We start from the raw sequence: 16,997 nt of genomic DNA, 5'->3' as shown, positions 1-16,997 counted from the left end.
CACATCCCCTGCTCATAGTGGAGATTTTCCAGGATACCTCCAGTATCCCGGAAAAACCCCATAGTGTAGACATAGGCTTACCTTCTAGTTTAGGGAAGTAAATAGTTTTTAAAAGTACCCATTTAAACTATTAAAATTATCAGTTAACCATTTAATCGTTAGCATGACTGTGGCTGCTACCCAATCTCTCTCAGCAGAGGATCATAGTCCAGAGCTACTACCAATCTGTTTTAAATATTAGGGGTACACGTACTGAGCAGCATTATTTCAAAATACGTATTTTGAAATATCAAGCTGGAGGACTTCTTACTGACTCTTGGTAACCTTCATTTCACAAGGATCAAGGGAAATCTAAGGAAGAGTGTTCTTCCTTTGACTTCCTGCTGTGTTGACAGGGCCAAAAGCCAAATTAAGCTATTTCGACTTCAGCTACGCAGTTCAAGTTGTATAGCTTAATTTGACATTAGCCCTGGTGTGTAGACATACCGTAACAGAACTACTAATACCTGTCTGGTAACTCTTTAGTATTTTACATCTCTTTTCTAGTTATGAATTGATGGATAGAGCTAGTTTCAATTTGCTTCTGGGTTGAAGGCCCTTTGCTTGTACAAGCAAGTGAATGAATTTCAGAATAAACTTAAAAAACAACAAATGGTCTGATAGCACTTTATAGACTAACAAAACATGTAGATGGGATCATGAGTTTTTGTGGGCACAGCCCACTTCTTCAGATGACTGGTGTGTTACTTTATCCCAAAGAACAATCAAAACTGGGTGTTTTTTTTAATTCATCTGAAGTTAACATTAGCCTTTTTAACAGGATTAAGACTTTTCTGCTTAGTATAAAAAAGTCAAACTCAAGCTGAGGCAGAGATTGAGTATATAAAATTTCAACCCCACCAATTAGTTCAGCATTACTATGAGTGCTATTTGGAATCATAGGTAACGGTAACATGTGGTAAGCCCATGATGTATCATTTATAGTAGCAATTTCAGTGTATTCTAGTAAAAGATCTAGGGAAGGGATTTTATTTATAGTATCAGTTACTCAGTAGGTGGATAACTAGGCTTAAAAAAAACCACACATGACTTCAGTATGCTCCTGGCTCCAGCCCCTTCTCAACCTCACTCCCTCCCCAAAATGCAATTTCCTCATGCTGTCTAATGCACCACACTAAATACTTGTTTCTTCTGCTAGAAGAAAAGCACTGCAATTGAGTAGGTTAGGAGTGCTGATTTGGCATTTTGAAGCTTAAGAGGATTATCAGATGCTTGCCCTGTAAGTTCAAACATTCCATAATTGGTAGAGAAGCATCCTTTTCTTCATCCCCTTTTCCCAGCCAAGAAATACAGAAAGCTTGGACCAACCACACATTCTCAACTAGTTTGCTTTGTTGTACCCAAATCTTTACCCAAGTTTCAATTCCTATTATTCAGACTTGACACAGTACTTCCCTACAAAGTATAAAATAGGACTCTAACAGGTTGGATAGTGAGAACAGCCTAATAGAATTCCTGGTTTTTCCTATTAGGCTTTTTAAGGACATACAAATATGTCAAAACTTAACTGAATAAGTCACCCTTTTTTTTAAAAAAAAAAAAAGTATGTTTCAGGTTTTCAGTTTATGCAGAGCTGCTATACTAAGTTACAATTATGTTCCAAAAAAGATTTAATAAAGTGAACCCTAGCCTTTAGAGTTGAAGTGTGAGAACTGATGCAGTCCTCGAGCAGGCTGTGATTACCTAAAAATAATAGCTCAAGTAACTACTCCCATAGCGTGGGAACTTCAGTACCGGAATATTCGATACTCCATAATTGAGATGCAATGTCAGAATGGGAGCAGAGTAAGAAATTGAACATCCCTCCTTAATGAGAAGTGTCTTTCCCCTTCAAGAGGGGATTCACCATCTTTCGTCTCAGTTTCAGAGCAAGAGATTCAAGTCCTCTCAATACTACAGGGAGGGGAAGAATCTCCATCTCCCTCGCGAGTCAGAAGGCTCCAGTGACACCACAATCCACCTATTAAAACCTATTCTCCTTTCCTGACAATTCCATAACTTGCGAATTCAACATCCTCAGGAACGAGCTGTCAGTTGGGTGGGCAGGTAGATCAAAGAGTAAGAAATAGCATGTAGCTTTGGAATGGGAAGCATTTTAAGAGTATACACTACAGTTTACATTTAAGGTGTCTTCCACAAAGTATACCCAATACCTATGTATCTATAAACCTCCCACAAATCCACAAGACTGCAGCAATATGACATACAGATTACTGTGTTACTTCATCTTAACTGATCTTTCGGTATCTGGCCACTGTGAATAGGTAAATTCATAGATGTCCACGTAAACCAGTATATTCATTTTCTTTTATAGCTGTGTTTAAAGGTTATATGATTAGAAACACTAATTCCTTAAGTCTTATCCTTGGACTAATTTGTTTGTCAGTGACCAAGATTTCAACTGAGACAGCCAGTACCACACCCTATACATTCATGTTTGATAAGAACGAAGCACTAAATTGTACCTTGCCTAAGGCAACACATGAGCATCCTTCAACAACTCACTTGTAGGGATGTCAAAGCCTAGGCTTATCAGTTAATCTTGTCAACTACATGCATTTCCCCCCCACCCCACCCCACCCCAGGCCATTGCTGCCTCCATCAGAGGCAGCGGAGGGGGGAGGAGGGGGGGAAGGAACTGTACTAGGGGAACTGGCTCAAAAGCCAGTTCCCCCCAGCACCGACACTGTGGTGCCACCTGCCCCTAACCCCATGCTACTGCTTCTATCAGAGCCAACAGTGTGTGTGTCAGGAGGAGGAGGGAAGAGCAAGGGAGGCTGTTGCAAAGTAGCCTCTGTCTGCAGCAGGCCTGAGCTCCCTGCAGACAGAGGCTGCTCTGCTTCCCATAGAGCAGCCTCTGTGGGGAGCTCAGAAGATCCCCACCCCTGCAGACAGGGGGTGCTGTATCATAGGCAGGAGCATAGGTAGCAGGGAGCTCTCTGGGAGAGGGGCCAGAGTGCACTGGCTGCCCACCCACCCACCCACCCCCAGGGACTACAGAATAGCCAGGTAACTGAAGATTTCATGCGGTTACTCGACTATTCAATTACCCGATATTAACATACCTACTCACTAGTAGGTTATCGTGTTCAAAACAAGATTGTTGAAAGGCAATACCCTAGAAGTGGAACTGAAGTTTTTGCTGCTATTTATCTTACAGGTCACTGAAAAGAAACACACTGTTTCCAGTTATGGCAGGGGTGAGGAACCTTTTATAGGTCAGGGGCCACTGCCCCACAGGTAAGTTTGTCGGGGGCCATATACACAAATGAAAAGCAACACACACCAAAAACCCTCAATGACATGGCATCCGTATTAAGGAGAAAGACACTCCCCACATTTCCCTCACACGCCAGAGCCTGGGGGAGCCAGCCTAGTAGATTTTGTGCATGCCAACTCTGTGCTGGGGCAGCAGGGAGGCTAGAGTGCCAGCACGGGCTCCACAACGCAGGGTGGAGCCTGAGCCTCAAGTGCCTGATCCGGACAAGCCAGGTTCCTCATCTGAATTATGGACTGATCCGGCCAGCACCATTGGCAATAATTCCAAGGCTTCTGAAGTACCTTAGCAGTGTTTTTAAGGATCAGGCCCCACAACAGAAGTAGGGAAAACAAGAAGCAATGTTTTCTTTATAAATTGAAATTACATGATTTCACTTCAGCAGCCCTCAAATAGCAGCCCTTCAGTTTAAGGGACTTGCCAGGAAAAGATATAATAAGTAGAATTCACAGTGCTTCCGGCATATCAACATGCCCTTAAGCAGTTTCAGCTGCTTTTGGTAGCTAATTTAATATTAATGTTGTCACGTCACTATTTTTAAATGGCAGGCTGATGTTACCATAGCCATATCAGATGCTGAGAACAGGTCTTTACCACTAACGAGTGATAACTTGTCTTTGTCACTGACAAAGCTATGCCTGGATTGTTCTACAAGCTTAAGTCTGAAATATTTGTGGATGACATTTTAAGATAGGAGCTAAGTTATTAAGCTCATGAGCTTAGTATAAAATCAACACTGTCATTGTTCATCTAATTTATTTAGTTTCCATTTTTTCCCAATTCCAAACAAAAGCTAAATACAAATTTAAACAGGTAAGCACTAGTTTTACCCAAAGGGAGCAGGCTTATACAGATTTACTCCAGTAAAGTACTCAACTCTTAAGCAAAGCCTTCTTTGTCATCAACACTATACAGTAGTCTTCCTTATTTCATTGCACAGTCTTAAAATGTTCTGCCAGAGCCAACTTTTGACACTCCAAACACTATTTTACAGTGAAGATCACAACTGCTTTATAATGTCTATTTAAAAAAAAAACCTCCATAGGTTTTCCATAAGAAATTATTTAGAAACCAGTATTTCCTGCAGTTTGCCAGTAAGTTTACAAGTCTCAACTCTGAAGAAAAAATAATCCTCTACCAACATAATGGTCTCTGCAGCTACTATTTTACTTTAATTTTAGCTGCTTTAAACTACTTCAGACTCCAGGTCTGCCTCAATCTGCTTAAATGTATCCAACTCAACAGAATACTCTTTTATACAGTTATACAGCAACTTGGGGAAAGATTGAAAAAAGTCAAAGTGCCAGTAAACTTAAACATGGCCCAGCAAATTAAAAAAGGCAAGAAATGCCTACATTGGATGAGATGTTTTTTCCTTGTAAGAATTCTTTCCCCACATTTACTTTTCTATTGTAACAGCCACTCTTCTGTTCATTAGACTGAATCGGATAGTGCTCTCTGAAACAATCATTAACAGCAAAGCTGTAAAGCTTTTATACCCGTTACATTCACTTCTCACCCTCCAAATACTGATGACTAACATTAGATGTTAGGGGGCATGATCAGCACAAATGGGAACACCACCACAAATGACCACCTTGTGTTTTCAGATACATTTGTTTCAGTGTATAACAGTTCTTTCATTTCACATTTTCGTAAGATGCTGACGCAAAGCAAAAATATGCAGAGCATCCTCTTTCACAAGGTCCATGCAGAAAACAATTAAAAAAATTGTAAAGTTCTGACACACAAATGATTAAAAAATAATCCAGGATGATCAAGTTTCACAATGTATAGTGTTCTGAACATGAGTCCATTTTCTTCTACACTCTGAAAGAATGAAGTGGCGAGGAAAGTGAGAATTCACTGCTGCATTCTGTGATCTTCCCCATTTTGCTGGCCAGTACCCTACTCTGGCATGTAAGGACGGAGGTGATCCTCTATGGTACCAACCGCCCAGTGGGTGAGCTGCTCCTGTGGCAGGTACAGGCAGATGCTGCATAACTTGAAGATTGTAGCTTTGTTTTTTGGAGTCTGGAAGAAAAATTCTCATAAGTATTTACTTTGTACACAACCAACATTCAACCCAAAAGGTACAATTTGCACAGGTTTAAAGTTAGAAAACCGTTCTCTATCCCACTTAAAACTATCCCTGAAACTAAAGTTGAGTTTCTTACAACCACTCCGCTTCGCCCATTCTATGTATGCATCAGAGTCCGATCAAAATACTGGACATTAAAGATTTACAGCCATGAGTGGGATGTGACAAGTGGCGTAAGATCTTTGTGGAAATGGCTATCAAATTAGACTTTATGTATAGATGTGTAACAACTGAGATTTTGAGCAATCCTGGCTCATGCAGGGTCCCGGACCTACCTCCGCTGCAGCTCTGCATTTTAAACGTATTAACTGAAATGTTGTGAACAAGACAAAATAATTCTGCCACTCTTTTCTGCACTGATTAGGCCTCAAATGGAGAACCGTATCCAGTTCTGGGTGCCATATTCCACAAGATATGTGGATCAATTAAAGGAATTTGGGGGAGGGGAGAGGAGTGGGGAGATTAAAGTTCTAGAAAATATGGCCTGAGAGAGAAGATTGAGAAATGTGTGTTTCTTCAGTCTGGAAAACAGAATATTGAGAAAGGACAAATAAGTATACAAAAGACTTGCTCCAAGGAGGAGGGTGAAGAATTGTTCTCCTTAACCTCAGAATATAGGACAAACAGGAATGGGCTTAAATTGCAGCAAGGAAGGTGTAGGTTGGACATCAAGAAAAGCTTCCTGTTGGGGTGGTTAAGCACGGGAATAAATTGCCTAGGGAGGTTGCGGAATCTGCATCATTAGAGACTCAAGATTTTGGACAAATACCTGTCAAGGATGGTCTAGGTCAGTGGTTCTCAACCTATTTACCATTGTGGGCCATACAAAGAAAGCTGCGTATGTTATGTGGGCCACATCCACACTATATATTTACTACTTGTATGCCTGGAGAATGTCACATGGGCTGCAGTTATGTGCTGATTGGGCACCAAGCTGCCCATGGGTTGAGACCCACTGGCCTAGATAATACTTAGTCCTGCTTTGAGTGCAGGGGAGTAGTCTAGAAAACCCAGGTCCTTTCCAGTCCTATGATTCTAAGAGTCCAGGCAGTTGAGCACTTAAAACTATTAGATGTTTTGAATGGTGTCGTCATTTTGGGTATTACTCCTGCCTAGTGGAGGTTTTTCTAGAGTTTGATACAAGAAACAGAGCTCCGAATTGGCCCGAATAGGATGGATGTTTGAAAGATGCAACAATTGGGTATAAGCAAAAATGTTAATTGCATTTTGCATGCAAGTAAGAATTAAATTTTTGTTCTTCCAAAAATTCTTCATTCCAACTGTAAGTTGTGGGTTGAGTAACTTTTTTTTTTGTAGTCAAAAGGATTATACCAAAATTGCTTTAACTTTCCAAAACACAGATAATCTGTTTTAGCAGTTAAGATTCCATAATACAATCCTATTTGGCAACATTTTTGCTTATATCCAATTGTTGCATCTTTAAATATTCAGAAGGGGGGGGCTGCTGTAACACCACTTGCATAAGATCATAGCAATTTTGTTCATATAAACTTAGATCACGAAATACTTATAACTAGATCACTTATAAATCTTTCACGTAATTAAAGGATAAACTGTTCTCCCATAACCTAAAACTTAAGTCCTTAAAACTATGCTCTGAAAAATATGAAGATTACATTACCTGCAAGTGCTGTCTATCAATGAACAGAAACACCGACTGGTTAGGATTGTTGATAACAATTCCAGTCTTGTCCTTTCGGCTCAGAACATGCAGAAACTGTTTCTCATAATCACCATGATGAAATTCAAACTTGGCCTGTATAGGAACAAAGGCAGCGTTTACAAACAATGCTTAGCACATTAACAACATTGTGTTTGATCTTAGTAAAAATCAGACTCCTAAAATTCACATGTGATCCAGGTCTACTGCTCAGATTTGCCAAACAGAAGCTTGGGGGGAGGGATGGGACCAACCAGTTTCACTGCTACGCATTAGGTTTGTAACTGTGGAGAATGTGACAAGAGATGTACATTTTATTCTGCTGCTGGACAGACATAAGGAGTGCAGAGTCACATGAGCAAGCTGCATTAAGGAAAAAATGACCTAGGTTTATTTGGCATACCTGACAGCACTTAAGAGTACAATCAGTTTTTCCTGTAGTTTGTTTTCAAATAAAAAGTGAGAGGAAGGAAGAGGGGGAGAAGAGAATATTTGTAGAAGTTGAAGTTCAATTGATAGACATTGACAAAGTAACTGCAGGCCAAGCATGTAAAAATATCAGTTTTAAATGGACTTTCAAACTGATTGTGTCCTTGTAAGAACTCCAAATGGAGTAATTATCTTGACTGATAAGTGTTGCTCCTTAACTCTTAGTAGGTCTCAGCAAACTTGCACTATAGCTACCTCAGTTTATTCATACAGTTTATGTGCATATAGCTAAAGGGTGCAAGTCTGCTTAGACAAGACCTTAGAGTTAGGCTTTTTGCCATGTGTAAGGTGGCAAGAGCAGTAGGGATAAAAATGACCAGTTTCAAGTACATCAAATTATATCAAGAATGAAAAAAGTATTTACAGATGCAAAAAACATTAGCAGTGCTTTACAGGCTGTCAGCCTGTTTGCCAGGGGCGTGTGGCACCTAGAGGGCAGAACTGGCCTGCAACCACTATTCTCAATTTGTGAAGTGCCCCCCCTCCCGCAAAAATTATTGTCCACGCCTGCTACAGTTACTCCCCTCTTCCATGTATCAAACATTAACAATTCCACTTATCAAGTGACTTTTCATGATTAGCTCAAACTCCTTTGGATAACGAAGTCTGGATTATAATGAAGACAGGCACGTCTAATTCCAGTTTCCGCAGCTACTAAATTATGTAACTCCAACTTCTTTACAGATGATCTTTCAGATACTAAGTCTGCTGACATCACTATTAGAATGAAGTAACGAAAAGAAGTATATATTCAATACTTTAGCTTGCTTTGTAATAAGGATGTTAAGGACTAGTCACCTATCCCATAAGCAAATGCTTATCAGATATTCGACTAGTTCTTCCCCCTTCCCCACTGCCTCTATCACAGAAGCAGAAAAGAAGGGCAAAAAGAGGGGGTATTTCAAAGTGTCAGCACCACATGGAGCTCAGGGTACAGGCTCCATGCTGCGCTGCTGTTTTGAAACACCACGGTGGCGTTTCAAAGCAGCAGTGCCGCATGGAGCCTGTGTCAGCTGGAGACTCCCCAGCTGACCCCAGGTTCTGCAGAAATGCCACAGGGAACCCGGAATCAGCCGGGAAGTCCCCAGCACCACACTGCATTTCAAAGCGGCAACACCACATGGAGCCTGGGGTCAGCAAGGGACTCCTGGTCCCCCACCGACTCCAGCTCCATGTGAGCGTTTGCGCTCTGAAATGCACAAGGGCCCCCGATAGGACTCTTGAACATGTCAAAGGAGGAATACAGAAGTGCCTATCAACTAGCTGAGTAGTCAATGGAAATTCCATTGACTACTTGACTGGTAAATTAATTGATATTTAACATCCTTACTTTGTAAAAGAAGCGGCCAATAAATTCTCAATGAATATCGTTTCAGAAACAACATATACAATATGTTAACTATCATTCTAATTCAAGAGAATACATTTAAGTCCTGATCTTACATCACTGAAGTCAATGGGAGCTTTACTATGGACTTCAATGAGCGTGAGCTCAGAAACTAAGAGGAATAGTCTGACAATACTTGAACTAAAAATCCTTCTCTATCCTATGGTGATCTGAAGCTTCTGGTATGTCCGCCTATGTTTGTAATAGCATTAATTTGGTAGAAGCTCATTATACACTGGCACAAGTCAGCATTTCATGGGAAATTTCAAAATAAGTTAAATATTTTCTTTAAATTTATAGACTACCTGAACAGGCCTATAGGGCTCATCATCAGATCCCTTCCACCGAGAAAACAAGAGACAGACTATCTTCTCAATATCATTCCGAGGCCAAAGAATGAAGTCCATCTCCTGGGTACAGCCAATCACATCCTGCAAGAAGTTAAATGGTTTGCTCAAATTACTTGTACAGCAGATCAGTGCAAGAGCAGAAAAATTTATGTGAAAGAACTATAAGAATTGTGAATACTATTACTCAGCTCCACATTCTATCCCAATCCACTTGTTTATACGATGGAATAAGCATTTAGCTATCCTACAAAAATACTGGTCTGTAAAGATTAATATTTGCTCACTAGAGGACAAAAAGGCTGGCAGGAAGATGTATCATAACATTTCTAAGCATTTAATCCATCCTATTCAAGTACACATGGAGCGTTTTAATAATTACACAAATACACATCTTGGGCACAACAATCCAGGCCTAAACTAGTAAGTTTAAGAAGTTATTTACCCTTCGCATAGACTGGTAGCGGGGAGCATGAAGCTGTACTACATCCTTCTGTAGAAGCTCTATGGAACTTTCCAGGGAATAGCTGGAATCCCGCACACCTTTCAGGATATTTTCTTCATAATTATTGGTCATGACTGGTATCACTTCAGACACTTCAAAAAGTGCTGACTTCTTCTTCTAAAAAAACCAAACAAAAAAGTCACATTAGGGGTCTATGCTTTTTCCAAGCAGTTTGAGATTACATTTTAAAGCCTGTATGTTTCCCTCTCAGTGCTAGTGTTGCTTAAGAACTGCATTAGTGGCTTATCTTAAAGTCATAATTCAGTCTTAAATTACTTGCAAAACTCTTCAAGACAGAACTAATACATCAAAGAGGTCTATTTAGACAGATGACTCAGGCCCCAATCCCCACAAGAGGTTTTTTTTGGCATACGCTTCAAGTTAAAGACATGCATAAGAAGTGATGGGACTGGAGCTTTATCTAAAATTGACAGCTGTAATTTTGGCAACAGCTCTAGATATAGATTTCTGCTGGGAGCTAAGTTAATTAAAGGTATTTCTCATCCATAAAGTTGCCAATTCCTAACAAATGGAAGTTTAAGTATTTCTTCCCCCTACTACAAGAACTCCACTATCAGTATAAGGGAGGTAAATCCAATCTGGAATAATTGTAAGAGCTACAGCATCTGTGTGGTGAAGACATTAGTGTTTTCCTGTCAACTTAATTACTCTACCTCCAAGAGGGAAGCAGTTATGTCTGCAAGCAAAGCTCTCCCACTGACATAGTGGGACTTGTGTCTCAGGGGTGTGGATTATTCACACCCCTGAACAACAAACATTCTACTGAAGCAGAAGTAATGTAGAAAAGCCTTAATTCTATCAGTCACAGACCCCCAACCAGAAGAGTAGCTTATTTTCTAACTCACTTTCACAGCTGTTTTTCCCCCCCATTGTTTCCACAGTGGCAGTTAACTATGAATAACTGCTTCAGCACCTTTTTTTTTTGGGAGGGGGGGCAAAGCAGTTTTCCATTGCACCTACATCACCTATAAACAAAGGTTGTTTGCCTGTTCCTAACAGATTTTCTTATAACACATTGAGATCTTGATTTCTCCCTTCTGAACACCTCATTAGGCGGTAATAGACATTTATCTTCCTTTTTTTGCATGCTTCAGACTGGATTACTCCCACAATGCTTTCAAACATCTTAAGTCTTGGTGTGCATGCAGAGCACTAACATTAGGACAGAGAATTACAGAGTCCACTTGGATGCAAGAGGAGTTTCAGAAAAAGCAGGCATGCACAGGACACTCCCCAAAACATCTATAAAGTTACATTGGTATTATCACTGCCATGCAGACAAATATTGTCTCAGTTTGGAAAAGCTAGTTTCTGTAACTGCTTAAACATTTCTGTCAAACACGACATATGCTGCCACCTTCTTACTAGAATATTAATAGCACTGAATCTTATCATAATAATGGACACGTGAATAAGTTAAGCTGTCTTATTGTCATATGACAAAGTGTGGACCTACTGGTCTCTAGTTGCTATCACACTCCCATATATAAATGTTTGCAATTCTATAGCTTGTACTCCGTTGAAAAAAATACAAATAGTGTAACACGATTTGACCAAAAAACCCCCACTTTTTCTCAGTGAGATGTTCACTTCCTTAATACTTGGTTCTCACAGATCTGTAATTGCTACAATTGTCCATGGAGTTTGTCCAGGAAGACTAGGGGAGACACGCATGACTACTACTACTAGACCAACTCCTAATACAGTTTGCCTTGCATGGCTATCACTCATAACACTGAGATTGGAATCAGATTTAGAATAAATGGCTTGTCAACACCCTATTGTGGAATTCAGGAAAAGAGCTTTCAGAAAGTAATTGCAGATTAAGGCCATGTCTACACTTACAAGCTTACAGGAACACAGCTGTATTGATGCTGTAAGATCACTCACGTAGCCCTGTTATGCTCTCTCCTGGCAACATTAAAAAAACCAGCTGCATAAGTGGGGGTACTAACGTCACTGTCATCTCCCACCAACATAGCACTATGCGCAGGAGCACTTATGCTAGCAAAAACTATGTCATTTATAGGGTGTTAGTGCACACACACCTGAGTGCCAAATGTTTTGCAGATATAAGTAATAGTGTAGACATAGCCATTAAAAAAGGCCTACATTTGCTCAATTCCTTCACATTACATTTCAAAATATAGCCTCATCCTTCATTTGAAGGGGGGGGAGAGACATACTGCAATAGATAAACTTTTCATCCTAGTTTTAAATTTAAGCTAGTTGACACAGAATTACTAGTGAATTATCCTAGGAATTCACTAGTAATTCCAAGTGAAGAGTTTTACAAACTGTCTAGTGAAAAAAGTAGCTGCCAACAGTTAGACAAAACCTACATTATAGATATAAATGGATAGGTGAGTTATCCAAGAATAGAAAAACATGACAACTCCTAAAGTGCTGTTCACTGCAGCCAAGCAAATAAAGACTTGTTTTAATGACAGCAGCTTCAAATACGTGTGTGTACCATTTCAAGAAGTGTTTTAATAGGAAGTCACAACTCTGACTTTCATAAACATCTGGTTCACAGCCCAAATTAGGCTTAGACAAGCAACACTGTACTTTTTACTTCCATCCCATGTTGGGAAGAGACTTAATGGGATGCACGCATCTCAGTGATGAGTTTGCACTCACGATGGTGATGCTTACCAGTCTCAGTTAATCTTTAATTTGCAGGGGCTGCTGCAGCAGCTTCCCACTTGCTGCAGGCCAGGGACTGTTCTAGACTTAGACAGGGCACTAGAGCAGCACCCTTCTTGTAGTGAGAAGAGGTCCTGCCCATACCCTTTAATCAGTTAACCACCACCTCTAACCAATTAACAAATTAAACAGGTTTTTACCTCCCTAAAACTCACTGTGATGCAAGCCCATGACAAATGAGAGCTAAAGTCACTTAATGGCAAACATTCAGACAACATGGTAACAGATTGACAGATTTTAAATTTCATTTTTGACCTTGGATCATTTTCTAAAAAGTTGCTAACAAAATGCAAGAGTAGATATCCTATTGTAACAGACAACACAGAAAAAAGGATTTTAAAATGAAGTTACCTTGTCCTTGAATACAAAGGCAATGTACATCTTGAAATCAAACTGGTCAGCTAAAGATTCTTTTTTCTTCCTAAGCTGAGCACGAAGTCTGTTCAGAGCTTGTTTCTTCCGGGAGTTTGGGTCCCCCATTTTGTAATACAGGTGGTACTAAAGCCTTTGGAAACTGTCACTAAACTATGGGCACTTTTTCATAAGACTCAAGTACAACAGAAACAAGTCATTTTATTCCCGCTAATACGACTGAATAGATAAAACGCAAATGTAACCCAACACACCCCCCTCAGGTAATATTTTATGAGGCTATCCTATTAAAGGGGCAAGAAACAAAATATGTAGTTGTCCAACCATGATTGGACAAGAAGCAGTTTTGCAACAGTACCCAAGGGAATGGGGGTGGGGAGGAGGGGAGAGAGAAAAAATTTTTTTGAAGAAAATATGCTTGTGTGAAAAGTTTAACCACAGGAATAAGTGGGTGAGAATGAAAAGAGAAAAAAAATCACGATTTATGTATACAATAAAAAGCAATTGGCACAAGCCCAATCCATGTGGGGTTATTTTTGCCTTGCTTACCAAAAAAAAAGATATATATAAAAAACAAATTACAAATTGCGTTTTACCCCAGCCAGATTCATGACTCTGCTGATTATTATTCTCAGACTTTCACTATTGCTATGTTGCCCCCTTTTTTCAGGATTATTACACTTGATGGAGAGCTGAGAAGAGAGTGCAGAAGAGGAGTGCACATCCCGGGAGGTATGAGATTTCCCTGCCAACCAAATCATCAACTACAAAGAACACGGTGCAGGTTTGCAGAAGAGTAAATAGGAAAAACAGTGGAGTCATTTCCAACTTCATCCTGCTCATCATCAGGCACATCATCGCCCTAAGGCTGCTGCTACTGAGAAGAGGGATCATGATGGCCATAGATGAGGGCCGGGTGGGGGGTAAAGGGACAATATTATCTCGCCTAGAGACGCAAACCTGACTTGATCCCCCAGTCCCAACTCTCCGCACCCCTGAAGGCAAGAGTTCTACATTCCCTAACACCCCACGGGCTCCCTGGGCTGCTGATCCCCCGGGGATCCTCCTCTCTCTGCCGCTGCTTCTAAGCTCCGTAGGGAGCCCGATTTAGCTGGGGCTGAGCATGGCCGATGCTTTTCGCGTTCCTTTGGGCCTCTCCCTGAGGAAGGAGCCGGCAGTGGGCGGCCTGTGCCCAGGGCAGCAAGGCGCCAACTCGGTAGCCTGCGTTTCCCCCTCTCACTTCATGGTAGCGACTTTACAAACAAGGAGGTTTCAGACGCTGGGCTGTTCCGAAAAAACAGATGGGGGCGGGAAGAAAGGAAAAGGTGCAAATTTTTAGCAATTTCTTCCCCGTTTAAACTTTTGTGGCAAATGTTTAGGGTTATGTTTGCCTCTCTCCAGCCATTTTTTTTTCCTCTCGGAGGGTTGGGTTAAGCGTTTTAACCCAAAATAAATACGTCGGACCAGGTTGAACAAAACCCACCGACTTTCCGCCCCCCCCCTCTCCCTTCTCAAAAATCAAAGAGTACAGCACCCCAAATCCCTCCCGGGCAGGAGCCGGAGCGACTCAGGCAGAGACCGAGAGACCCGCTCGCTACCCGCAGCCGGCGGGCGCAGGAGGAGCAGTGGAGGCGGCGGCGCTGCTAGCAGCACGGGGAGGAGCCATGTCAAGATAAAGCCACGAAGCCGCCGAGCCCCCCCATCCCCGCTGCACTGGACACGGTGACCAGGCCGCCCGCTCTGCCGCTGCTCAGCCCCAGCGCGGTCCCCATAGTCTAGCTCGGCGCCCCGGTGCCGGGGGAGGGGAAATGGTGGCGGAGGCGGCGGCAGCGGAGGGAGGAGGAGGAGGAAGGAGGAGGCCGGGCCCCTGCGCTAGCAGCTCCTACGGAAACCAGGCGGCGGCGCTGAGTCCCGGCGGCGGGTGCGTGGGGAAGCCTCGCAGTGCCCCGGCGTGTCCTCTCAGGCGGCGGCGAGAGCGGAGGCGCCTCTCAGGCCCGGGGCACGGCAGCGACTGGCGGCCGGACGGAGCGAGCGCAAACAACTTAAAATGGCAGCCCCTGCCCGAGTCACAGACGCCGCCCGCGACTCACTGCGCAGGCGCGCGCCTCCGGCACGTACCATTCGCAGGGGGTGAAGGCACGACCCATTCGGGAGGCTATGGGGGGGCGGCCGAACTAGTGATGCTGTGGGCGGAGGAGGGAAAAGTCAATGTAGGGGCCTCGCGCGTGATAGGAAAAGTCGAAGGAAGGGAGCGTTGTGCGACTTGTGTGAGCATCGCTTTACGGTAGGGAACTCGCACCCTCCCCCCCCAGTTGAGAGCAGCGACCCACGTGACCCTCAGCCACGGCCGCTGCTTCCCGCTCGGGGACCCGGATGGAGTTGCTCAATCAGGCCCACGCGTTCTCCCCGATCCCCCCCCCCCCTCTTTGTGGGGAGGGAGCGTCTCGGCTCCGCCCTTGTTGTGAGCGGGATTTCGGAACGGAGGGCGGGGCTAGTTCCAGTCTCGCGGCGTCGCGAGACCTGACAGCCCGCGCTGGATTCTGGGCTGCTGCGCGTGGTCCGTAGCGCGGGGAGCGGGCTCCAGCCCCAGCCCAGTGTCGCCGCACGTGCTGCTCGGGGGAGCTGCAGCCGGACAGGCTGCTCTGCGGGCCCTGGCCTCGCCCTGCAGGCCGTGGCGCTGAGACACCGCGTGCCAAGGCCAGGGCAGAACTGGGAAGAGGGGAAACTTTGTAACCACAAACTTGCCAGCGATTCCTTAGCTGCAGCCGCCATGTCCCCAAGAGAGTCAGTTCTACCCCAGACTAACACGGCTACATTCCTATCACTATCCTACAGCAGTGGCACCAAAAAAAGCCTCACAAGAGGTGTGAGCTAAAGAGTAAAGGGTGATACTTTCCTCTTTGTTATGTTAATATTAATTGTATGTCAGCCAAAACCGAGAGAACGGTTGAAAAACTATTCAGATCATTCATGTATTAATTTAAGCAAGGCCTGATGACATTCATTCAATGGACCTTAAGGAATTAGCTGAAGCAATCTCAGACCCATTAGCAATTACCTTTGAGAATTCCTAGAGCAGCGGTTCTCAAACTTTTTGGGTCCCAGAGCCCTTTACATGCATAAAATGTATGCAGAGCCCTAGCAGTCCACTGATTGTATGTGTTGTACCTATCGATGTTTCCAGTTTGTCAACCTCGCGGAGCCCCTAGAGATGTCTCATGGAGCCCCTGGGGCTCCACTGAGCACAATTTGAGAAACGCTGTCCTAGAGGATGGGTGAATTCCCATAAGACTCATCTGAAGAAGTGGGCTGTGACCACAAAAGCTCATGATACCATCGACATGTTTTGTTAGTCTATAAAGTGCTATCAGACCATTTGTTGTTTTTAAAGTTTATTTTTAAGATTATACTTTAGAGGTTACAGTTGATTTGAGAAACAAAAGTTTGTTTTAAATCTTTGAACATGGTGATTTTGTTTGGATTAAATATGCAAAGTAAACTGTTAATGTTCTTGCTTTAAAAAAAGACCATTTCACAATTCATTTTATACTTAGGAATTTTTATATCTTTTAAAATATGCTATGTTTTGCTTCTATTTTTCTTTTATACTGAGTGATAGTTTTTGTAATTGGAATAATTTTGGTAGTATAAAGAAATTTTAAAGAAAAAGCAAATATGATTAAAATGAAGGATTTTAAATTTTTGAAGGTTAAATTTTGAATACAGACTTTTATTAAAAGAGAATCCTGGGTTATCCCTCACTAACAAAATGCCATTTTAATTCAGGACTGCTACTGTATCAACTATGAACTGAGTGTGGAATGCTCTGAAAGGGCTGTTGTTGTACCAGTTTTTTTGTTGTGATCATTTATGTTTGTGATTGTGTGGTTTGTGCAATGTATGTTTTTTGTTTTTTATGTTGATGTGATTTTGGTTTTTTGCATGAGACAGCAATTTTGGGATACAGAACTTGCAAACCTAAAATATAACCAAGTACTTTAAAAATATACTATTTTTATGTTACAATTGTATCATATAAAGCAATATCTGA

General features: G+C 42.3%; 1 protein-coding gene across 1 annotated transcript; it reads right to left on the bottom strand.

The window, feature by feature from the left end:
• Window positions 1–4,076: 4,076 nt before the first annotated feature.
• C2H6orf62 (chromosome 2 C6orf62 homolog) lies at window positions 4,077–15,038 on the bottom strand. Its single transcript, XM_006133999.2, has 5 exons — window positions 12,926–15,038; window positions 9,788–9,964; window positions 9,301–9,426; window positions 7,081–7,215; window positions 4,077–5,371 (listed from the first exon to the last, which is right to left on the bottom strand). Exons 1-5 carry the CDS (start codon window positions 13,052–13,054, stop codon window positions 5,246–5,248), a joined length of 693 nt encoding a protein of 230 aa, XP_006134061.1. The 5' UTR covers window positions 13,055–15,038; the 3' UTR covers window positions 4,077–5,245.
• Between the last annotated feature and the right edge of the window lie 1,959 nt (window positions 15,039–16,997).

This window comes from Pelodiscus sinensis, chromosome 2, assembly GCF_049634645.1.
Source record: "Pelodiscus sinensis isolate JC-2024 chromosome 2, ASM4963464v1, whole genome shotgun sequence".
Taxonomy (NCBI): Eukaryota; Metazoa; Chordata; order Testudines; family Trionychidae; genus Pelodiscus; species Pelodiscus sinensis.
Note: the sequence above shows the minus strand (reverse complement) of the source record. Positions and strands in the feature narration are given on the sequence as shown.